The following is a 25,353-nucleotide window of genomic DNA, read 5'->3' as shown; positions in this document are numbered from 1 at the left end:
AGAGACCGGTGTGCCTCCGACTGCTTGAAAGCAGTTGTGTGTTATAGGCCTAGTTTGTAAAGTTATAAAACTCTGACAGTTACACAATACAATAATCTGTGTCCAGTGTTCTAAGTTTGTCTGTTAACTTTCATTGTGCGTCTGAAATTATATGTGTCCTCATAATGGAGGTTGCGGTGATTTGACAAAATTGCAGTGCCGTGCAGAATTCACAGGGTTTGTCTGATTAAGATTTAGGATGTTGTTTTTTTTCCCACAAACATTTAAATGACGTTTATCCCCTGCAAGAAAACAAAAAAATTTAATCCCTAAATTGAAAACCAAATATCTACCTAATTAACAAATATTCAGTGTGCCAAATATTTGGGTCCAGTCCTAGTAATCTGCAGGTCAAAGATTTTGAAAATGGACTTCACATTGAATTTTATTTATGTGATTGGGACGATGCACTTTAACATAATTCAGAGTATGAGACTGATGTATTGCAAAAAGAGTGTATAGCTATTGCTAATTTTCAACTCTTGTCCCTAATAGGGACAGTGATATTAAAACACTGAATTTTAAACATCATAAAAATATGCTACAATATAAACTTGGAAGGCACAATAAAATCCATACACTACAGTACATATACTACAGCACAATACACATATTACAGTAGACATGCCACAGTACATATGCTAATATACACTAACACTGATACTCCCCTGTCACTTTGTATTTACAGCGGGGGCATTATGACTTGAGACCGGAAACAAATGTTCAATTCATCTCAGAATTAGCCTCAGGATGTACTCTGCAACGGTGAACCAATCGAGATCAATTAAATCTCACATAGTGTGATAATAAGAGCCTTGTTATATGGCGCGTTTCGCAAGTCAGATGACAAATGTTTTAATTGTTTAATTGTAGGAGATTTAATGTAATCAAAGCATGTACTTTTAAACAATTAAGAAAATATTTCTGCTTCAGTGACTCACATCGGATTAGTACAAGCTGGACTCTCAATAGAAATAAAAGCAGCAGTCACTTCATATGGAAATGTTAACTTGTGCTCGTCTTTATTCCGGCGTGTTTTATAACCTCCCTGCCAAGGCTTGCTTTTTACATCTCCATCTCACTTGTCTTGTTGTTTCTCTTGCTCTCTTAATTTCAGCTCAGTGATGCTTTGTTGGCATGACCAATTTCAGACACTTGCATTGCCAAAGCGTGTTTAAGATGTAAATGATCTGTCTCTCCTCTCCCTCCCGCTGTCTTCCCCTTTGTAAACCCCTGGCTGTAGGTGATGAAGTGTTTTTGGTCTCTGGTGATGAACTGCTGCTCGGTCCAGATGGCTCATTGTTGAATCTGCTGCCCTGCCCCTTTAATAACACACTTTTGGCATTGGCTATGTCACTAGTGCTGTTTTATAGCAAACTCTCTCTGTGTGTGTGTGTGTGTGTGTGTGTGTGTGTGTGTGTGTGTGTGTGTGTGTGTGTGTGTGTGTGTGTGTGTGTGTGTGTGTGTGTGTGTGTGTGTGTGTGTGTGTGTGTGTGTGTGTGTGTGTGTGTGTGTGTGTGTGTGTCTCACAGTGTGTTCTCTTTGTGCCCATATTTTTTGTGCTGCTGGATATCTGACTGCATTATGCTTTATATTGTCTGGTGATAATGTGAACAGATGTAGTGTAACGATGGCGATGAGAACACAACAGAGGGAGTGCAGCCTCCTGTCTTCTCTTAAAGCAGAACAAGTTTAAAGGAGCTGTCATGCTGGGAGTTTAGCCCAATATTGAGGAGCAGTTCTTCTTAAATAATGGCATTGTTATCACCAGTTCTAGACTATGGTATGGTTTGGATGTGCATGTCATTGCCAACAATTTTTGTGGTTTCTCTTTAAGAAGACCATTGTGGACTGTAATTAGCATTTATTAATATTTTCTGGAGGTACATTGATGAAAAGGGGCTGACAAATTGAAATGAAATTGGACTAGAAATGAATGTGGGAATTTCCTGCATTATTAGCGCAAGATTTGCAGAAATCATTTAAATTATGCATATTATGGTTTTAAAGTGGGCAAATACAGGCGCATTTACATGCTGTTATGCCGACTCCCTGTTCTGTATATAACGTTCGATCACGGAAACAGAGAACAGAGTGGTCTCGCCACTGAGATTGGACGCCATGTAACAGAGAGGGTAAATAATTTTGATTGACGTGTTATGCCCTAGTTATTGTTTAGAAAATGTGGTTGACACATATATTATGCCCATATATTAAGGCCGGTACTGTTGTGTTACACATCATGCCCGCACACCTCTTTTGATCGCGGGATGCTGCGATGCATTGTGTAATCACTCACTGGAGCAGAATGATACCGCCATCGTTTGGTCCAGTGTAAAAAAGCAAAGGCAGTATGAATGGGGGACTTTGTCGCGAGCTCTGTGTAAAAGCAGCTTATGATGACAAAAGTGATGTACAAGTAGCCCACAGATTGGAACTGTTAAAAAAAAATTCAAATTGTGAAAATGAGGACCAGCAGTGTCGGACCATTTTAATCTTGTGATTATGATTTATTCTGCTGCTTGTGACTGAATCAGCCTGAGATGCATGTTAGTGCTGCGTGTGAACGGGGCCAGTGTCTCTCTTTCCTCATGCGCTAAGCAAGGTATCACTCTATCTGCTGCTGAAAGACAGATCTTGGCTCACAGTGATATTTTGGTTTCACTTGGGCTTCTTTTCCTGGCTAGCTTGGTTTGTGTAGTGTGTTTAGAGAGGGAGAGGGAGCTAACGTGTGTGCAGGAGAGAGCGTGTAAAGGAAAGGAAGGGTGAACATTTTGCACAGCTAAAATAATTGTAGAAAGTAACATTGGAATAATTTGTTTATTTTTTTTAAATGTTTAGTTAAAAGGGACATAGCATATTAATGTACAACAGTATAAAAGACAAACGTAAATATGCTGGAGTTAGCATGACTGCTGATTTACATGCGACGTCTCTTGGCAGGTAACAAACAATAGAAATAAAGAAAGAAAGAGAATACACACAACAAAACAACAATTCATGCAGAGGACAAAAGTTCATTAACAGTACAAATGTACACTGTGTGCATGTTGCAAAGTGCCTTATCTGTGTGCAAAGTGCAGAATTCAACACGTGTATTGGTTGCCCTCATATAAAAGTACAAGGAGCTATCAACATAAGGGATGGTGATTTTAAGAAAAACGTGACATTGTTTTGAGCTGCAAATTGTGGGTAAATCTAATTTTACAAATGCCTTAACTTGCACACCACTCCCTAAATTTTACCAAATTTTTCAAATTCAGCGGCGTGAATTTAATGAAAACAAACTGGAAGTCGATAGAAGGATAGAATGAGAAGAAAAGGCAGTGAGAAAGTGAGGTATGGTGTCAATGAGGGCAGCTGGTGGTGCAGCCTCCAGCCAGACAACTCTGAAATCTGAGACTTGCACAACCACAGAGCTGAGCGAGGGAGGGGGCAGAGAGAAAGAAACACAACTGGGAGAAAGGGAGAGAATGTCCATCGAGGAGGAAGAGGGCAAAATATGCAGGCTCGAGGCAGAGCGAGCATGCAAAAAAGTGTGGAGCAGAGAGAGGAAAATGGAGAGGTACTGACATGAAAGATGAAGTTAGCAGGGCAAATAAAATTTGTAAGAAATCAGTAGTCTTTGTCAAAAAAATGATGTTTCATGGAAAAGAAGGAGTTATGTGTTTGGTTAGAGAGCCGCCAAGAGAGAGAGGGGAAGGGTGTGAGTGAGCATGCTCTGTTTGGACTGACATCGGATGCCGGCTTAGCTTCTCTCCTTCATGCACAGAAACACACCCAGCAGCAGTGACACCTACCACACTCCAGGGGACAGAGGGAACATGGCTTGAGTAAAAGAGCGCAGAGGAGAAAAAGCCAGAGGGAGAGCTACTTTGTCTCGGGACTTTCCCTCCTTTTCCTCTCTCAGCCCTCTCCTCTTTCACCGGGAAAACGAGAGAGAGCGAGGCTTTGTTTTCCCAATCAGCAAAGGATTATTCTTCCAGTAACTCTTAACACCGTACATGTTTTTCATAGCAAGCAGCCCTTCTTTTGCCGTGGGAATTGTGCTTTTGTGCTGCTTGGAAGTTTGAAAAAATTGGTTTTGGAAGAGGATTTTTAAAGCTATAGCATTGCCAAATAGTCCCTGAAGATCTGGCACCGGGAAAAAAAGGTGGAACTTACACAAGGATGATTTGGACACGCTCTACAGTGACTTGGCTGAACTATCTCATGTTGTGAAGTTCCCAGTGGCTGATTGGGAGGAGCCTGGGAGTGGCAGGTTGACCACACACGGACAAACAGACTAAATTTACAAAGCTTTCAGTGTAACAGAAAGTGAATCAGTGTGTTGTCTGTTTCTCTGTGCTGCGGCGAAAGCAACAGAGCAACCTGCTTGGTTCTTTTTTTGGCATTCAGTTTGGCCTGATCGGCAGGTCTGATGGATGCCTGTTTTACTGGCTGTTCCTGTGACTAAAGGATTTTTTTTTTTTTTTTAACTCTACAGACATAGACAGGCACTCTGTTGTCCTCCTCTTGTCCCATCCCCTTGTGGACTGTTTTTTTTTACGGGTATTAAGCATTACAGTTGTGTGGACACAACCCTCATTCTTTCATTCCAGCTTCCACTGGACCCGCATGGGCTTATGCTTCCTAAGTGTTGGACCGGGAAGCAGAAATGTGATCCTCTGTTTTGCGGTGTGTTTTGGGCAGCAGCAGCAGCGTGGTTTCCATGGAAAAGACCAGAGAAATATGGCGACGAGGGGCTGCGTGAACGCTCTACCCCTATGTCTTTGGTCCAAGTGAAATCAAAGCCAGCTAGCGTAGCACTGCAAGCTCCGCCCTGGAATTCCTTGTTCAGACTCTTCTCATGTGTAGCCACAAGGAGCGTGCACAGGACTAAAGGTGAATGAGCTTTTAAAAGATAATGCCAGTGAAAGCGTGCTTACTTCTGGAAACATTTACACCTTTTCTCCTCATCAGCTTAATGTGTGACGTGCAGCTCTCCCCACAGCTGCAGCCAAGGTGTTGTAAAATGTCGTAAATTCCTGCGCTCAGTGCAGCTCTCTTTGTCAGGTTGATAAATTGATACTTCGTGTACAGAGAGCCTGAAAAGCAAAAGTGTGTGTACTCTGCGTTGTTACTTACTGTATGTTGAATAGCTCGTTTCTGGGGACAGAAGACCCTTCAAGCAAGCGTGCCTGTGTGCATTGTGGATTATATGTGGCAGTGTGTATGAACACTGCACAGTGTGTGTGACTGAGAAAAGAGTGGGCTATGAGTTGAGAACAAAGAATGGCATGTTTGTGTTGAAGCCCAGCTTGTTTTCTGCCTCCCCCTCTGCTCGTGCTCTGTTCTTCTGTCTCCTGTTCCTGTGTCTTTCTCATGTCTTCTTCCATACCCTCTTTTCTGTATCTTTTGCTACCATCCTTCTTACTTCTTGTTTCTTGCCCTCTATGCCCCCTTCTTTTCTCACATGTCTTGGCTTCAGAGTAGAATCAGTATTCTCAGGATGTCTGAATATTTGCCTCTTTTGAATCCCTTTTTTTCCTATTGTTGTGCTGAAGGCATTTGAGTCTTTCTGTAGTGTGTGAATGTTTCTTTTTTGTGTAAGGCAAGTTGAGGCTTGCTGCAGGTTAACTTAAAGTCAATCTTAAAGCATTTTGGATTTGTGTTTTGTTTAGAGCTGCCATAAACTCTCCCTGGAGATCTCTGCTGTGAAGGACAAACCCACAAATACTTAGCTCATTGAAATAAATCCGATTCCCTCCTCTGAAATAGCAATTGGTAGAAAATGGGATCCTCGTTAGTGTTTGATAAGCAGAAATGCTTATGCATCAAAATCGATTTCACTTTCCCTCCAGGAGGGATAGTGTAATGTGTGCTGATCCATTAGGCCCGCAGAGGCTATGTTTATGTGCTCTCAGTAATCTAATTCTCGAGTTACTATGTTTGTGGGTTTACACACATGATGTGCCCATATAAAAGATTGCTTGCTGTAATCATTCCCTCTTGGCAATAATGAGATCACATCCTAATGCACTTTTAATGGAAGTGATGGGAACCAAATCCACAGTCCTTGCTTTGTGCAAGAAAATGTGTTTGATATAAAGCTCATGCAAGGCTTCAAATAAAGTGCACAACTTTTATGTTAGACATTGTAGTATAAAATTCTGTCAGCACCTTACATGATGTATATAGTCAAATTACTGTATTAGTCCGACTTAAACTTGACTTCGAAAATCAACATGTTAAGCAACAAGTCCTACTGAAACAGTACTAAATTTTCTCAGTGTCAGGCTAACACAGTTAGATAATGTGGTCTGGAATTGAGCTCTTTCATATATATGTCTCAATCGGACCTGAACATGCTCCTTAGTCCCCATATCAGGCTTTGACCCAGAAGTTGAACTGCATAAATTTGTAGCAGAAAGCCTAGAAAAACAAAAGGAGGTGGAGAAAGGAAGAAAAGACGAAGATATCAACATGGCGAATGCTAGAACAAGAACCACGCATGACCAATTGTACGGCACCGAAAAGTTATCTATGTTTTCACCTTTCGACATGCAACCCGTTTGCCACTTGCTACATAGCTGAAAGTAGGCATATCCCCACCTACCATGGCGAAGTCGGATGTACTTCCATCAATAAATTGATTCTTCTCCAGTGCTTGTTTGGTGGGACAAGGACAGTAGACCAGTTAAATGACCTAATCAAGCTATAACTGTAGCTCGACATCCCGGTGCATGTTAACGTACTGAGTGTGTCTCTGTGGCCGTGGCTCTCTGGAGAGCTGCAGTGGAGGGATAGTAACATAAAGAGGGAACTTTGGACTAAAAAGACTAACTTTGGTAGATATCCCATTGATCCATCTGATCTGCAGAACTTCTGGATACATCCTTGCACAGAAAGAAGACTGTGGATTTTGTCCCCCCAGTCATTCAGTGTCTGAGGCAGTACCTGTCTTTAGCAGACGAGGCATATTTATTATGCTGCAGCAGGGAAAAGCCACATATGGTACAGTTTAGATTTTACAGTTTAGATTCTGTTTCACACAGAATATATAGCAAAAGCTTGCATGATGTAACGGAGGGGGTGAGGACTTACAGCAGGGATGCACTGATTTATCAATGACCGTCAGTATCAGCCACCTCTGACTGTCATTTCGGTGTCGGCAAATGATATTCAGGATTTTTTTGTTCTACATCAGTTTCAAGTTTGATAAAAAGCAGGTCTGATATCATGATGTATCATGATGTTACCATGTTTCGCTCAAATCTAATCTTGTAAAATGTATTTCTTGGGAAGAAACTTTGAAAATCCGTTTGAAGGAGACATTTGTTGCATATTATAGATTTTAGACAGGGAGTTATGGTGCTATATGTAGTTGAAAGGTTTTTGAAGCAGTTAAGAAGTTTTTTCATGTGACAGAAGGTTGTATTAAAGGTTGTGTCATAAATTTGTGTGATTGAATTTGCGCTCATTCAAAGGTAGTGTACAGAACGGCCGATCTACTTTAAAACAATTAAGTACTTTTTTATAACCGAGAGTTCTTTGTTTCCCTGGCACAAAATGGGAAACGACAAAAGCACAAAATGTGAAATGACATAAATCTGTAAGCCAGATTGTTATTTTAAGCATCGGTATCAGCCCATAATTTCACAATGAGTGCTTCCCTCAGTTATAGTCATGAGTTTCATTAATATGATCGGGAGTCATGGGGAAGTTTTTAGCATGGGTTGTTAGGACAAGGCATATCAAGGAGAATGTGGAGTATATTTTAGAGTACCACAACATACAAAAGTACAAAGCAAAGTTTACTGCTTATTGATACTGTTGCTGTACAGTCACAGCCTGGTTTTTTCTGTTCTGATGTAATGGGAAACACAGCCTCAAATAATGCTTACATTATAAAGCTATACAAGTCCAACTTGTAAATTACACATGCAAATAATTTCATACTTTATTTGGTCTAAATCCTCATTTTACCACGTGATGGAGAATAAATCAGCTAATTGCTGTAAAGACTACAATTTCCTGTATTTAAAGCATTTTTCCAATATTCAGTCTCAAACTGGAATTATTTGACTTTTTGGTCACATGGTAAACTGTTGTTGCAATGTGTGAAATGTAGTAAAACATTTGTTTAGCCATTCTATTTATATTGGCTTCAGATATAGCTTGGGCAAAGATGTTTCTCCTTAAAAACAACCCACTTAATACCGCAGCTTGAACCGCAGGAAGTTTTTGTAACCTAGAGAGTGTTGATAACACATGAAACAATAGAGTTCGAGTAAGTGCCCTCCCAGTGCAATATCTTTGCCATGTGTTGGCAAGTGTTTTGCAATGTGTGAGGCACAACAGACTGAAAAATCTGCTGAAGTTGGATTAAGCCAGCTACATGGCAAAGATGCCTTTTAAAGGTGCTAAAATGGAAAGTCTGTACATGATCTTTCATTATGTAAGACAAGTATGCTTATAAAATGAGTAATGTTTACATGAGCTCCACCTTACCTGCATAACTGCTTCGGTCACATGGTTTGACTGTGCGCATGTAAACTTTGCATGCTTTAATGTTAATATCTGAGCAAGTGTCACAGACCTTCTTAAATTAATGTCAGGTCATCTTTTCCATTTTTCCAACAACAAATTGACATAAGAAATCATGCAGGGACACACTGTTTTGAAAATATATCTGCAAGGTTTGCTTGCTGTGTTGTGTTTTAAAACATTGTTGCAAGCGTAGAGAGGACACTGGAAAAGATTTGGAAAACTACATTTAGGCTGAAAGGTTTCAAAAAGTCAGAAATTTTGATATAATGATAACACATGTTTTTAAGCACTGTCTGAAATTTGGAAATCAGATAATAAACTCTGTTTTTTACAGTTTTGGCTGTGATAGAGGATGTAATTTTTGATGAATTTAACAGAAGGCATGTTTTCTTCAAAATCATTTTAAAAAAAATTCAAGAAAAAAAAATAGCCAAAATTTGGCAGTAAAGTAAAGGCAAAATACAACCTTTTAGTTGTAGCCCCTCCCCTAAAGGCAAATTAAAAATAAAAATGATAATAAAAAACACAAGTATGATTGAATTTGGCTCATTCAAAGGTGTAATCAAGGGCTTGAATGACTTTTAAACGTTTTGTTTTTTTTTTAAATAATGAATATTTCTTTGTTTGTTGGGCACAAAAAGGTTAATAGATTAGATAAACAACAAAAACATCTATATTAGCACAGAATTTCACAATTTTTGCATCCCAAATAAAATTGCGTTACCTCTTCAGAAGCAATATGCAATTTTAATCCAGGTAGTTAAGGGGTAGTGTCACAACTTTTGAAGCAGTGTAGGTGTTATTCGGTGTAAAATGATGACTGTTTGTTTGCTTCAGTAGAGAGCAGCTTCTGTGCAGCAGATAGAGGTTGAAGTGGCTGCAGAAGCGATGACAGGCAGTAAGAGAGCATCATCAGATACACGTCTGCTGACACAGAAAATGAATACTGCTATTTGAAGTCTCTGGTTGAGTGACAGATGTATACTGAGGTCAGGATGATTGTTTTGATGGCAAAAGCCATGTGGTAAAAATTGAGCTCATAAAAAGCATACCATGTTGGCAAACAGAGTTCAGCCAGCTGTTTGGTCACGTGTAGAAACTGACACATCAGCATGTTATGATCCTGACACTAAATAGAGCAGCAAACTTACGGATGGAGCTATCTGCTTTATAAAATATGAATTAACAGTGCTGGGAAACCAGTGTGGAGCCAGCAGACAGCACAGTAGGAATCAATGACCGTAGAAGTCTTGTCTAATGTAGGTTGCATTAGCAGCGCAGTAAGTGGCTTAAATGCCTTGAATGAGCATTGCTTAGTCTGTGGAAGTGCACAGAACGGGCAGTGCGTCTCCTCGTCTCTCATAGTCTGTTGGCACAGCAAAGATGGCAACCATAAACAGTAGACTGTGTCATTGTGTAATTCAGAACTGCTTCATATGTAACCGATGAGAGCCTGTTTGATATCCATTGTCAGAAATGACAGAACCAGGCCATCACTCTGTGGCAGACTAACGTCTTCTTCCAGTAGTATTGCGCATTCAGCTCGCTGTCCGTTACTCGATGGTTATTGTAAGTTTCCTGTTGTGGGTTGGTTAGTTGGTATGATTCCCAAGCAGTATTTTCTAGCTTTGTTCCTCAAAGTCATGTTTGTTTACCCTCTGTTTTTTCTTCTTTCTTTTCAGAGGTCCCCACATTTCAAGAGAAGACGAAAGCCTTATTTGGAAATCTTATGGACGAAGGTTGGTATTTGTTTCTGTTGGTGTTTTTTCACCCTCTTCATTTGTCTCCCTGTCAATCTGCTGTTGTATTTGATGACAACAGTTTCAGCAGGTTTTCTCTGTGTGTGTGTGTGTGTGTGTGTGTGTGTGTGTGTGTGTGTGTGTGTGTGTGTGTGTGTGTGTGTGTGTGTGTGTGTGTGTGTGTGTGTGTGTGTGTGTGTGTGTGTGTGTGTGTGTGCGCGCTCATCTCCTTGTGGTCATAGCTGTTACTTGGATTATTTCCTGTTTGAGGATTCGGATCTCCTTGTTGGCTCCATTCAGGCAACATGTAGCACAACTGACTCTTTGTCTAACACAGATATGTGTGCAACATGATGTCTGATTGCCTTTCACTTTTTAATGTGATATTTTTAGACTATATCCACACAGGATATACTGTATATCTCAATGTTTAAACAAGGCTAAATAGATGATACTTTGTAATGTAGCGTTGTACACATGCTTTTACCGATTTATGGAACTGTTGAGTGTGTGATTTTATTTGAGTGTGATGGGTGTGAATGTTTTTTTTCACGTTTTTAAGCCCCTAAATGAAAGTTAATTTTCTGTCACTATGTGATGGACAATTAAGTTTTTTTGAATCTTGAATCTTATAGAAGCTGATACAAACTCCTGACCCAAGATACACTGTCCCTAAAAAACACTGTTGTGCACACATTGCACAGAAAAAAGGAACACATAGTCAAATCTTTGTGTAACAGCCAAATCTGATTCTAATTAAATCATTGTGATTTGGCACTAGTATTAACAATCCCTCACAGTAAATAGTTTATGCTCAGTCCCTTTCTGTTATGCTGCTGCTTGTGAACACAGAGGACTGTGTGCTCAGTCATTGCTTGTGTCATCCCTCCCTCCACCTCCTTGATGCAGAGCAGTATGTGCTCATTGTACTCTCTCTGCTTAGCTGACTCACTCTTTCTGTCTCCCCAGCTCCTCTGAGCTCATGTTTTCACCTCCTACTCTCACACTCATTGTTTTACCTTTGTGTTGAACATATAATTTTTTCATAAAGGCTCTCTGGGGAAGTATCATCCTTAACGAGCCGCTGGTTCTCTTCACTGTCCACATTGTGAAAACTCAGGCCCAGAAGCTGTGTAATCTGTAAATTCAGACTGTAAAGCCTTTTGTGAGACACCTGCTTATAACAAAAGGGCGCTGGGCCTTTCGTGCCCGCACTTTGTCTTTATCTTGGCAGCGTGACTTCTCAGCCCCCCGTGTGCCAACTGAACAAGTGATACTATGTTTATCCCCCCACTGGCTCTCTTTAGCCGGGCTTGTTCTTACTTGCTGTAGCCTTACGTGCTGCCAACTAGCGATTACAGCTGCTGCTAGCCAGGCAGCATTTTATCAGATGTAATGTTTAACCCTTTGAAACCTGAGCAAACTGGTTAGATTTCTTTCAAAAACATGGAAAGAAGGTGACAAATAAGTTAGTATGAAGTGGCCCAAAAATTTGCAAGAAATTAGTGACAATTATCTGAAAGTAACAACATGATTAAAAAAAAATTTAATGTAGTTTTCTGGAATTTTTTCTCTATTTTTTAATAATATCAGTGTGTGATAGACAGCTAATTGTCAGGTGATTTCCCTGTTGATTTTTTTTTCACCAATATTTTTTGTGTAATTTATAGGACATTTCTTGCCTAGTTGCTCATTACTTTTTTCCCCTCAAAAGAAATCAAACCAATTACCTCAGGCTCCAAGTGTTTAAACGCTTATGAAAGGCATCTAAACGCAGCACAGGAAAACTGATGTCAATTCAGGTGTTAAAGGGTTAACCCTTTGAAACCTGAATAAATTGGTTTGATTCCTTTTAAAAACTTGGGAGGAAGGCAATGAACAACTTCAGAACAAATTGCCAAAAAAACTGTAATAATTTAGTCGGAAGTTAAAAGAAAATGACCCGAAAATAAGACAAAAGAAGTTTGTAAAACAAACATGACAATTTCCTTTAAAAGTGCTTAAAATATCTTCTTCTGTATCATAACTTTAAAAATATAATCATAAGATTGATAAATAGCGTTTTGTGGGCATTTTCCCTTGTGTTTGGATAACATCTAATAATCCTTCCCAGCTAATTTTCAGGTAATTGACTTGTTACTTTGACTGTTTACTTGCAATTTGCATTTTTTTCTGATGTTTTCAAAAGAAATCAAACCAATTTCCTCAGGTTTCAGAGGTCTGAATGCTTACGAAAGGCGTCTAAATGCAGCACAGGAAAGTTGATGTCAGTCCAGTTGTTAAAGGGTTGAACCACGAAGAAAAGAATTCAGCATGTCCTTCTTAAAGTGGATGTAACATGTTTTTAATGTTCTTAAAGCCATAATACGATCACCAGGTCCGTCACTGGTGTCATTTTGCGTGCCAGAATCCAAAAGTGTGTGTATAGCTCAGCCAATCAGAAGCGATGTGTTAATCACATCAATCACAACCGAGCTGGCTTTTTCAAGCATTACTATGCACCAGTGAAGATCAGTGACCGATGATCCCGCAGAATTCAAATCAGAAGTTGATGTTTTATCCAAACAGATGAAACTCTCATAGTTGAATCAAAACAGCACATTAATTCACTCATACTGTTCTGGTTTGGCAAAAGTTTCTCAGCTCTGAGACTGCAAAACTTGCCCCCTTTCCTGGCCTCCTGGTTGAGGTCCAGTGTTGATCTATTTCAGTGAAGTATGTTTAGCCATAAAGTAATTCCACTGGCTGAGCTGCAGTCACTATTCTTCATCTTGATTTTAGTTTAACCCATTCATCTTTTCTAGGCTACTTTCACCTAATAAAGAGGAGATTAATCATCTCCTCTGTTATAATTAAAGGGTAACTTTTTAAAAAAAATTATTATTATACCTGGGCCCTGTTCGCTTGTTTTTGTGTCTAAATGACTTATGGGAACAGCAATTCTTGGCCCAGTATTGAGCAACAGTGCAATTATGCAACGCCATGTACATTCACTAAATTGCTTTTTTCCACCATCGACAGACTGATTGTTTTTGTTAGTGTCTGACAACATTATGGAAAGGATCCCTACAGAGATGAAGATAAAGATTGTTTTTGATTAAACAGAAACGGCCTCAAAACTGCTATCCTCAAGCAAGCCAGACTCCCTTTCAGTAAAAAGTTTTGTGTCTCTGTGAAAGATACTTTATTCAAAGTCGACAGAAACAAAACAAAACTCACGCAAGCTGTCTTGGTTCGTCTGTCCACTATTCCAACAATGACCAACTCTGGTTTGGCTAAAATAAACCCTTAATTCACCAGTTAGAGAGTGAAAATATGCTGCTTCTGTACAAAAAATTAAATTGTGCTTATTTAAATGGAGACTGTTTCTGGTTCAACACAAAGACCGTGCTCTCTAACAAAAAGCATAATTTCTATAATGTTGTCAGACTCCTGTAATAACAATAATCGGAGCCTGTCAGTGAGAAAAACAAGCACTTTTAGTGCATATACAGTGGATTAAATTGCAACCTGTTTCTTAGCTGCTGGCTCCAGCCTTGTAGCTCTTTCAAGCTTAATTTTAAGAAATTGCTGTTCCTGTAAGTCACTTAAACACAAAAAACCCATGAGAAAACAGGTTGTTCCGGTTGAAAAATACCAAAGGTAACCTTCAAGTATTATCACGGTCCGGAGTGGCAGATTGATCCATTTCTCTCTGACATCCACTCATACTTGTCATCTCGAGTGGTCACACATTTCAAAACATGACACTGCAGTGTTTCACACAGACACAGCTAGCAGTTAGCCTCCACTCTGACAAAAAACACTAGTTGAGTCCTTATCAAGGCTTGTTTTTTTTATTTTTTGTAAATATTTTTCCAAATGAAGGAAGTATTCATTCACCCATTAACATCTGAGCCATTTTTTTCTGCTGCATTCAGACGCCTTTAACAAACATTTAAACCTCTTACAGCTGAGAAAATTGGTTTGATTTCCAGAACCTGGAGAAAACATAATGAGCAGCTTGGCAAGCAATGTCAAGTAAACTGAGTAAAATGATCAGAAAGTATCTGAAAATTATGCAACAGGAAAAAAAGAGGGGAAAAAAGCATATTTTTTAATTTTTCTCTTAATTTCCTGCTACGTTGGAGGCCTTATTAAGTTACTCTTTTTTTTTTTTTTTTACAGAAAACAAGCCAATTTTCTCAGGTATCAAAACGTTAAAATTATGTTCCTAACACTTCACTACAGAAGGACATACACTATACATTGAAGTGCATGCTTGCAGTGTCTGTTTACTGAACCGAGGCAGTGTTTAATGTCTAAGTTTTAACACAGCCTCCATGTTAACTGGATATGTTGGATATGTTGAGTGTAAATATGTATATATATATATGTATAATATTTAATGCTGAGTTTGTGAGACAAATAAAGCAAGTTAGCTAATGAGCTTGCTTCAAAAATGTTTAAAAAAACACGATGCAAGTTTCCATTTGGCTGTATCTGTGCACAACCGAAACAAAAAAGGCATCTATAGACCCATTTTGATATAGATACTATGAATATATAAATACTCATGATTTATACATCTCTCATAAAGCTACCCAACTGCAATAAGACAAGACTGCCAAGACTCTTTGCCCCCAATTCTGATCATAGCATTGTTTCCCAACTGGATTTGCCAAGTTAGTAACTGCCTATATGGAGCTACTCTGTCTTAGTTATTTCAGTCTTGCATGCTAGCTGACTGTGACCCTGGCCTTGGCCTAGCTCAGTGTCCTGAGCTAATTCGATCCCACTGCTTCTAGCATTGCTATTAGCATGCTAGCCAGCTAAGACGTTCTATAAATAGCTGCTTAGGCATTATCTCCACCACAGCAGATGTGTTTACAAGCGGGCACACTCAGTTACAGCAAGCTAATACGGCCTCTCATTAGGTCCAGTTTATACCTCTGCGGTTGGCATGCGGGTGCATATGTGCATGCAGAAAGGCTTTACCCTAACAGATGCTCTCAGAAGTGGTTGGAGCTGCCATTTACCAAGCTGGACGTTAAAGGGAAGCTTGTGCAAGTAGTGATGACATAGAAAAAATCCTGATGCACTCGATATTTGTGGTTATTGGGTGAACTGAAATCCCTCTGTGGGTGGTCAAAAATATCAACAGGACATCACTGAAATTTAACAAAAGCTGCTGGCTTTATAGTGGTGTGTTTAGAAAACTGAAATTAACCAGAGAAGTTTTAATTTTTTTTTAATGTTTAATTGGTAATCGTTGAAGTATTCATCAGCAAATCATCAAAAAGAGGTCAAAAGAAAAAAAAAAAAGAGAGACTCGGATGACTCGGACTCGCTAATTTTAGAAACTAGATGCAACAAATGCACCGCCACTAATACCCTAACCTCTTCTCCTAAGCAGTGTTAAAACATTGATTCAAATTAGTCTACACCAAGTTTGACAAAGAGACTGAATAAGTAAGAGATATATAAAGAGAAGTAACCACAGACCTGTCACAGACCTCTGTACACGCTGCTCTCCACTGTTTATCTGTTCTGCAGTCCGCTCGTGACGTCACACGGACACACCAAAATAAAACCACACCCACACACACAGAAGTGGTTATGCGTATGTTGCAAAGCTGTGTACACAGCTCTGCTTCACAGGCAATAGGAAAGGAGCCTACAGCCTATTTTTTAGCAGGTTTACTGGTGTTTGTAAAACCCACGTGCACACGCTAATTTTGGTGGGAAAGGGGTATAAGCAATGTACAACACAGCATAAATTTAGACTCAACAAAGACACAATAACACAAACATGCAAAGAAAGTGTCAGCATGGGATGAACTTTTACTTTGTAAAACCTCAGGGAGCTATTTTTGACACATGCTGTATTTTATATTGAAAGCTTCAGTTTTGATGAAACATTTGCTAAAGGCATTTAAGTTTTTTGTTTGAGTTTGTTGTATTCCAAAATTTTGAGAAATATTTTTATTTTTATTGTAAATGCGTGTTGATTCCAGTTATCGGTTATCGATCTCATTAAGTACTAATAATCAGCATCAGTATCGGCCCTGAAAAAACAATAACGGTCGACCCCTAGTTTTGCTGCTGCTCCAATCTACAGTAGTACATTGCTTAGCTTCTGTGTTGGCACTCTTTTCGCTTCTCCAAACTGGAGACGTGCCGACTGACCTCAACATACTTAATACATGACTATTCAAGTACTATTCAAGTACTCTCCCATCCCACTTTAAAAGATCCAAACTATACCTTAAACCACAAAGATCCTGAAACACGTGTCAATACCACCTATCATCACTCCCTGGCTGCTGCTGCATTTTCTATTAAACACCTTTTAATGATTAAATTAGCTTATAGGTTATCCAAATTGAGCAGCTGTTACGAAAGCTTTGGCAGCATTTCAGCGGTGGGCGTTAATTTCCCAGCTGTTGTACTGTCTGTGTACATATTGCAGTGCCGTCTCACCACCTGGCTCTCCTCTTTTGTCTTTACCTCCCACACAAACTATCCTCTCCTCTCTCCACATTTTCTCCTCTCTGTTCTGGGTCTCCCTGCGCTGCATCTGTCTGTGGGCAGCGATATAAAAAGCATGCCAGGTATAGTGGAGAAGGTGGGGACACAGGCATGCACAGTCATCCCACCCAAAGCCCTGTACCGCCAAGCAAAGACCTGATATGTGAAACATCTTTATCCTCCTGTCCTTCTCTCCCTTTTTTATCTCCACACCCACACCCCTGTGTCCACTCTTTGCTTATTTTTTCACTCCTTTTTTCTCCTCCTCCGTTGTCCTTTTAACTCATCCACATTTTTACATGTTCCTAAGTTTTAAGCTCTTTCTATCCACCAATGACGTAACTTGCATGATTCTAAACTTTGCTGTCTCATTCCTCCTCCTCCTCCTCCTCCTCCTCCTCCTCCTCCTCCTCCTCCTCCCTCTGTGCTTCCTTCATCTACAATCCCTGTGCCCCCCTTCCTCACGACATACCTATTCTGCTGCCCATCATTTATTACTCTGCTCTCCACCCTCTGCTTTTCTCCGCTCCACAGGCCATCCCATACTTAACCACAAACCTGTTACCAAGGCAACAGCACAGCACGATAGGAAACAGCAGCTTCACACACACCACATCTGAGTTCACTTAACTGTCTGCTGCTTCTTTTTTATATATAGCGATGACCAAGAAAGTCTGTGCAGCTGACTTGTTGTTGGGACAGTAATAGACATGTGAAATCTAAATGTCTGCAGTTAGCAGTGTCTAAACCTCCAACAGTCAACATTGGTTGGAGGCACTGTGGTTACAGATATTACTCAGTGTCGTAGGATGACTACACATTACAGTTTGAGACAAGTGGGTAACCACTGTTTGCTTCTGTAAAACTAGTTGGTATTATATGATGTATGATTTCTTTTACATTTTTGCACGTACTAATTCTATGAAGAATGTAACCATACTGTCACTTTCGATCACGAAGATTGGATACTTAAAACCTCCTCTACTCGTCCCTCTTTTTTTGGTAGAGGGGACGGGATCTTTAGGGGGAGATAGCAGGTCAACAGCACATTACCCAAAGAAGTGCTTTACATCATCTGAAAGCAGGGAGCCTGAAGATTTATTTTTGATGCAGCTCAGCATTGTGTGTCAACTTTTTCTAGTGATAGATATATAATAAAAACTGCGTTTTGTGTCGGCACTTATTTCAGCGTTGAAAGTTCATAGGGCAGGGATGCTAAACTTGTTTTGTTTGGGGGCCACTTTTGAGAAATAATGGGGCCAGGGGCCAGACACAGCAGCCCCATACATGTTTCTAGGATTTTAGAACGTTTGTAGTATTTCAGCACATTTCGAGGATTTTAGGATACTTAAAAGATTTTTGTAAGTTCCAAGGATTTTAGGACATTTCTTGGATTTTAGGATGTTTTTAGGACATTTTTAGGATTTTAGAATACTTCTAGAATTTCAGGGCATTTCAAGGATTTTAGGATGTTTCTAGGATTTTTGACATTAGGGGCTTACCTAGGACCTCTCTTGGGATCCTCCGCATGCCAGTTTTTTTTAAATAAACGAGCTCTATTTTGATTCTGTTTTATGCACTCTGGCATCTAACGTATACTAAAAGTACAAAAACAATTCCCAGTATGAATCACTTTATGTTAATTGTGAATTAGAAAATAGTAAATGGCCAAAAATACTGCTTTAGGAGGCCAATACCTTGAGGAACATCATAGAAAAATTCATGCTGTTATTTGATAGCAGAAACTTTTAACATTCACAGATTTCTGTTAAAGTAGCATTTGTCAGTGATTGGATGGTGAGCACTTCTGTTCTGGAAACTGCCGAAAAACCTTCTCACTGTTAATATACCCGTAAAACACAGATATGATATTACACATTTGTACTGCATACTAAAAACTGCACAGGGCCAGCGCAGCCTCAACAGCCTCAAGAGGCCCAAGTCCCTGACCTGTAGAGTGGAAGAATTTAATTCTGAAATGTGTGTTTGCCATAAACTGCCTGGTTAGCCACCAACAATAACACAAACACATTAGATTGTGGCTCTGCTTCTATTGTTGCTAGAGCTCTGAAGCATGATGAGTTTCACTGACGATGTGAGAACAGATTAGTGCAGCGTGTACCTGCACGTCATCATGTAAACTGAATAGAGCTACTGGTGAAAGCATATCAGGAAGGGGGAGTTATATTTCCTGCAGCACAAAGTTTTTTCATTAGGGAACACATTGAAAGGGTGATCCTCACCTATGATGAAACCTTGTTCACATTGTTGTATCGAAGACTGGAAACTGCTTTTGTTAGTGATTGTGACCAGCAATGGTTAAAACTAGAAATGAGAAAATAAAAGTCATATCCACATTAATGTTTATAGTAAAAAGTTACTTCATGGATGTTTGATAATAAAAATATTGTAAAACACTAAAATGTTCTGCCTTTACTTCATATCTTTATCACAAGCATTTGAACCATATTTGAGGGGGGAAAAAAAGTTACTCGCTTAATTTTTTTGAAAATTTAAAAATTTAATCAGCCGTTATATCAGTTATCAGAATTTTTTGTTCCCTAATATCGGTAAGGACATCGGCCCCAAAAAATCCATATCGCTCAGGCCGCAGTATATACGTGTTTATAAGGCAAAACCAACATGGCCTGCACTCACAATATTTTCTAGATGTTGGTCGCACAGAACTTGATAAAAAAGATATTGATTGATGCCCCTTCGTCTTGGAATAACAGAAGGACTTGAAATCATCTGAGCTGATCAGGGAATTTAAGTCCATTATAAAGAATCGAGAAAATAGCACTCTTGGTCATTGTGACTGCCACTCAAGTGTAACTGAAACTGTTTTAGAAAATTGTCCTTGTGTCTGGATTTGACTGTTTTTGTGTCGCATTTTAACTGGAGGTTGTGCTCGCTCATTATGGTGTGACAGTTGTACATGTCTGCTTGTTGTTTATTGTAACAATGTTTGCGCGACCTTCTTCGTCAGGTCACTCTTCGAAAAAAGAGAGAACTCCACTTGGTTAAATAAAGGATAAACTGCATATGTGCAGTAAGGAGAGGTTTAGATAATTGACCATATTTCTCTCTCTCCCTCTCTCCCATCATCAGAAATGAGTCGCCAGACTGCCACCGCGCTGCCCACAGGAACCTCCAAGTGCCCCCCCTCCCAGCGCGTGCCCACCCTGTCAGGCACCACTGCCTCTAACAGCGACCTGGCCAGCCTGTTTGAGTGCCCTGTCTGCTTCGACTATGTCCTACCCCCCATCCTGCAGTGCCAGTCTGGACACCTGGTATGTACAGTCCAGCCTGGAGTCGACACACTGAGCGTCTCACTTGTGTTACATTTTGAGACAATGATAACAACTCCTCTAAGAAAACAACCAACACGTGGAGGGAAAACTCTAACTTGTTTTATGTTGACCCCTTCCAGGTATGCTCCAACTGCCGGCCCAAGCTCACTTGCTGCCCCACCTGCCGAGGCCCCCTGGGCTCCATCAGGAACCTGGCCATGGAGAAGGTGGCTAACTCTGTCCTCTTCCCCTGCAAGTACGCCTCATCGGGCTGCGAAGTCACCCTGCCTCACACTGACAAGACGGAGCACGAAGAGCTGTGCGAATTTCGGCCGTACTCCTGCCCCTGCCCCGGCGCCTCCTGCAAGTGGCAGGGCTCTCTGGACGCTGTCATGCCCCACCTGATGCACCAGCACAAGTCCATCACCACACTGCAGGTCAGACCAAGCCCGCAGGAAGTGTGCCAGGCTCTGATGCAAATTTTACATAGTGGCCAAAAGTGGAATTACACCACCCGGGTCCGTCACGTGATACCCACGGGCCTTAAACTGGGAAAAAGATGTTCGTTAAATCAGTGGATAGTTTTTTGTGAGTGTGAAAACCCCTGCAAAACGACTCATTTCACTATCTCGATTTAAGCCACCCAGCTCCATAACATCTGAAAAGTCTAAAAGAGCTGCAAGATTCAATTTTTAGTCCGCCATTCAAGCTAGCGAGGGGCTAAATTTTCAGTCACTCCGCCAGCGGAAGTTACCTGCTCGGGCACACTCAGCCGCACTCGGTCGTTTTAAACCTCATGGGCTTGCAGATCTGGTTATTTTATACCCGGAAAAAGAGCTTTTTTTTTGCTTCATGTGCCAATGAGCAGCTCCCATAGGAATGACCGGGGCCCCGCCTCCATGGCCAGACTTTCTTGATACATCTGTGGGTCAGACACTGACTCGTCTCCTCAATTTATGAATTGGGGCCACTAATGGTGAAGTTTGTGGAAGCAAAAGATGAGTCTGTTGGAGCTCAGATAGAATCTGCGTTACTTCACATTTCCGTTTTGGGTGAATTAAGCTTCACAACAACTTGAAAGAGTCAATCCATCAAGGAAAAGCCTTAGCAAATCAAGTCCTGGGCATGGTTAGAAACAGGACCAGCACATGAATTTGTAGATGTGTCTGTGAAATATCTGCTGCTGTTCTGTACATTTTCACTCTTTTAGGGCTACCCCTTGAAAGTCAGCGATTTGAATAATCAGTACGAGACTCTAAGTCAACGTAGATTGCTTCAGCAGTTGTTTTTTTCGATGCAGTGTTCTTCTGGGGATGTTTTTGTCCCCAGATTTTGCTGCAGAATGTGTGCTTTTGTCTTTGACGCTATTCTTTGGTACAGGGAGCTGTGGACATGCATGCAGCATCACAGAGGTGGAGAGCGGCGAGACCTTCTGCTTAGAAGTTGAGAACAGCTCACAAAAACTAAATACAATACAGTCTCTGGCATTCGTGTTGGCAAAAAATGTTGCACATTTACGACCCGTTGTTAGCGCAGTTGCTTGTTTACTTAATTAAATGGATGCCACTGTCACACTGAACATCCCAAATGTCAACTGTAACATCACAATGCTCTGCAAACATACTGTATGTCGTAACTTAACGTCATATCTCAGGAACAGAAGGAGAGGCATTTGGTCAGAAACTGAATTGGTGACACTAACTTTACTTGTTATTTTAGTTTGAATGTGCCTCTTGTGATTGCTTTCTGAAAGTCTATGACTACATGATGGATTGCCCCTTTAAATTGCCAGCCAACAGTCTCCTGCACGTAATATTCTGTTTATAAGAGACAACTGTTGCCTGTCGTGCTGCATGTTCACTATCCTAAGTATGTGACTCCCCAGACATCACAACAGTTGGCGTTTTCCATCAGTTTCATACACAGCCAGACGACATAGCCGCATTTGCCAGAGCTTAATAAGCTGTACATGTGGATGCTACATGATAAATAAAACATTTAAATATGTTCTCAATGCACTGATGGCTAATTCTAGACAAAAAAAATGTTTGAAATTGTGCACATAAATATAACAACAGGGGCAGCCAGTAGCTCCGCTGGTATGGCGGACGTCCCATATACAGAGACTATGTCCTCATCCTCCTCTCTCTCTGCCCCCCTTCAACTTAAGCTTTCCTATTTCAAACAAAGGCAAAAAGCCAAAAACAAAATCTTCAAAAAAAGTATCAAAACAAACAGTAAGGGTTCTACATTGTTTTTCTCAAACTCTTTTTTCCCCTTTTATCAGTGAGAGACAAAAACAACAAAAAGCAGGGTATCGATAGGCAGTGCATACACGGGGGTAGATGGAGACAGGAATTTAGATGAGACCGAACAAGACACGACCAAACAAACAAAAAACCAACAACAAACATACTAAAAATGATCAAGCATGACCATTTTTTTTTTGTGTTGTTGACATGCAAACCGTTTTTTTTTTCTATGCTATGGGTGGATATTGAGGTCACTCGTATATATGTGTTCATGTACATGCATGTCTGCAAACACTTCCTAATTGTATGGAGATCTTTATATCGTAGCCCCTAGAAATGATGATTAAGCCTGTTTGACCTGTGTGTGTGTGCGTGTGTGCGCGCGCGTGTGTGTGTGTGTGTGTGTGTGTTTCTCTGTCCAGGGGGAGGACATTGTGTTCCTGGCCACGGACATCAACCTCCCAGGAGCAGTGGACTGGGTAATGATGCAGTCCTGCTTCGGTTTCCACTTCATGCTGGTGCTGGAGAAGCAGGAGAAGTACGACGGGCATCAGCAGTTCTTCGCCATCGTGCAGCTCATTGGCACTCGCAAGCAGGCCGAGAATTTCGCCTACAGGCTGGAGCTCAACGGGCACCGGCGCCGCCTGACCTGGGAGGCCACGCCGCGCTCCATCCACGAGGGCATCGCCACGGCCATCATGAACAGCGACTGCTTGGTGTTCGACACGTCCATCGCACAGCTGTTCGCCGAGAACGGAAACCTGGGCATCAACGTCACCATCTCCATGTGCTAAGAACTTTTGAAGAGAAGAGGGTCAAAAAGTCACAGATTGTCAGGGGGCATTTTTTTTTTAGAAAAAAAAAAGGGGGGTCAAATCGGTTGTGACCTCACAGCGTTAACCCCCCCTCTCTGCCTCACCCCTTGAAACGTGGAACTGGACTGTCTGATCGGGCAGCCGCGGAGGGCCAGGGGGTGGGATGGATGAATGGATGGATGGATGAGTGGAGGAATGAAATAAAAAGGACGCAACTGTGTAGTGACGGCTATAGACTTCTAAAAACACACGCAAACATACGTGAGACTCTTGCACGCACATGCAGTCTCGCCCTCATCAAACAGAAACTGAAAAGCTGTTCAGTCAAACTCGCTCGTCAAACTCTCGTGATTTTTTTCCCCACCGCTCTTATTTTAGTGTCGATCTTTTCTTCTCTTCCCCCCTCCGTCATCCTCAGACATTTCAGACACTACAGCTCTGCGACCTTCGCTCAGACGCCGGAGGCCGGTCGTCACTGAGCAGCCCTGGCGGCTACACACTGAGGAAGCTATATTTCAAACACGGACTCCCGGTCAGTCAGCTAACAAGCTCCCCCTGCTGTTTGTATTCCACGTCAGACCTCCTGGATTGAACGGTTCACACGCTACCGACACTCGTAGGGCTCCAACCGTGGCGTCTTTAGCCAGCTCAGTCTGGAACCCAGAGCTCAACAAGTTCTGTATCACAGATTTGGGTATTAATCTTCACCTGGGATTGGAACCGCCGCCCACAGACATGGACGGCAGTAGCACCAATAACCACCCAGCCGTGTCTGGGACCGCAGATCGGTCTATCGAACATCTGGTTTCCTAACATCTGGCCCACATCCGGTCCAACCGAGGCTAAAGATTGTGCATCGGACGCTCTTTAAATAGTCGTTGTTGATAGTTATTAGAACTGCTCTCATACTGTATGGATTTAAGAAGGCCCTCAGCTCCATCAGCCCTGGATTGTTTTTCTGATTATTTTCACGAAGCGGACACCGCAGTGGAGTTCTCACACACACAAAACACACACCTGTTCCTTGCATCACAGGCCGTGTGTGCAGGTGTAATAGTTGAGTGCGTGTCGGAGCATTTTTGAGGATTAGAGGGGTCTATTGTTTGTTTGTTTGTTTGTTTTTTTCAGAACGAGAAAGAAAAAAAACACTGCATTTCAGTTGAGTCAGTTTTCTTTTGGGGTTTATTTTTTAAGTCTGTTTCTTTTTAATTATTTTAGTTGTCTTTTTTGTACGAGAGGGGAGAGGATGTGTGTGTGTGTGTGTGTGTGTGTGTGTGTGTGTGTGTGTGTGTGTGTGTGTGTGTGTGTGTGTGTGTGTGTGTGTGTGTGTGTGTGTGTGTGTGTGTGTGTGTGTGTGTGAGTGCGAGATGGACATGTGGCAAAAAAGCCCGCTCATTTTCTCCCCTATCTCTCTTTCTCTCGCCGCTCTCCTTTCATTTCTTCTCTGCCTCCGTGTCACTCTGTCTGCCATCGTCGGCCTCAACCACTGATTGACTGATCACCCAACCAGGAATGAGGGACAGTTTCTACCGTTACAATGTTGCTATTGTTATTATTAAATGGAGATTATCATAATTATCATTTTTTGTAATGACTTTTAAAAACAGAAATTAAAAGGCAGTTGTAAAACTTGTGGCTAAACTTCAGTGTTTGTAGTTAAAAAGCAAGTTGTGTCGTTCTTCTGAAGGTTTGTCCACCCCCCCTCCCCTGCCCCTCGAGTTGGATTGTTTTTCCTCATCTATTTGTCTCTCCGTCCTCTTGTTTGTGTGGTAAGTCTTTTCTTTGTCTTCCTTTTTTTTTTTTTGTCTATGAGGAGGGAGGGAGGTCAAGCCAATCATCTCTCCCTTTCTCTTCACGTGGAGTCTCAGTAATGTTGCTGCTCTCCCTCAACTCCTTGACTTTTTTTCTGTTAAAATTTGTCATTAAATAAATCTATCTTTTTCATAACTGGTGACTTTTCCTCTTTTCTTTTATCGTAAGACTCATCCAAATTGAGGCTGCGTTTTTCTTCAGTCACAACTTTCACTTTATGAAACGATCTCACCTCAAAGTCCATGTTTTGGCTTTCTGTCCTGTTTTCGGTGTTGGGCGGAGCACACACAAATATAATATTTCACCTTTTACTAAAACTAAGTAGATCGTTTGATGCAGGACGAAACCTAAACAGAGAACT

The 25,353-nt window shown here is 41.0% G+C and overlaps 1 protein-coding gene across 2 annotated transcripts in view; it reads left to right on the top strand.

Annotated features, from left to right (window-relative positions):
- The window catches only part of siah1 (siah E3 ubiquitin protein ligase 1), a 37,161-nt gene extending 12,034 nt beyond the window's left edge, over positions 1 to 25,127 (top strand). The window contains exons 1-5 of one of the 2 annotated variants that reach the window (XM_042496500.2): positions 3,837 to 4,923; positions 10,254 to 10,310; positions 19,932 to 20,113; positions 20,254 to 20,550; positions 22,788 to 25,127. In XM_042496500.2, coding sequence (XP_042352434.1) covers positions 4,665 to 4,923; positions 10,254 to 10,310; positions 19,932 to 20,113; positions 20,254 to 20,550; positions 22,788 to 23,159 — 1,167 coding nt within the window. In that variant the 5' untranslated portion in view covers positions 3,837 to 4,664 and the 3' untranslated portion in view covers positions 23,160 to 25,127. Of the gene's footprint in view, positions 1 to 3,836; positions 4,924 to 10,253; positions 10,311 to 19,931; positions 20,114 to 20,253; positions 20,551 to 22,787 lie in introns of those variants that run through there. The other variant, XM_042496501.2, reaches the window with a different exon arrangement.
- The last annotated feature ends 226 nt before the right edge of the window (positions 25,128 to 25,353 follow it).

This window comes from Plectropomus leopardus, chromosome 7, assembly GCF_026936395.1.
Source record: "Plectropomus leopardus strain MGB_pleo_1.0 chromosome 7, ASM2693639v1, whole genome shotgun sequence".
NCBI classification, from domain to species: Eukaryota; Metazoa; Chordata; class Actinopteri; order Perciformes; family Serranidae; genus Plectropomus; species Plectropomus leopardus.
Note: the sequence above shows the minus strand (reverse complement) of the source record. Positions and strands in the feature narration are given on the sequence as shown.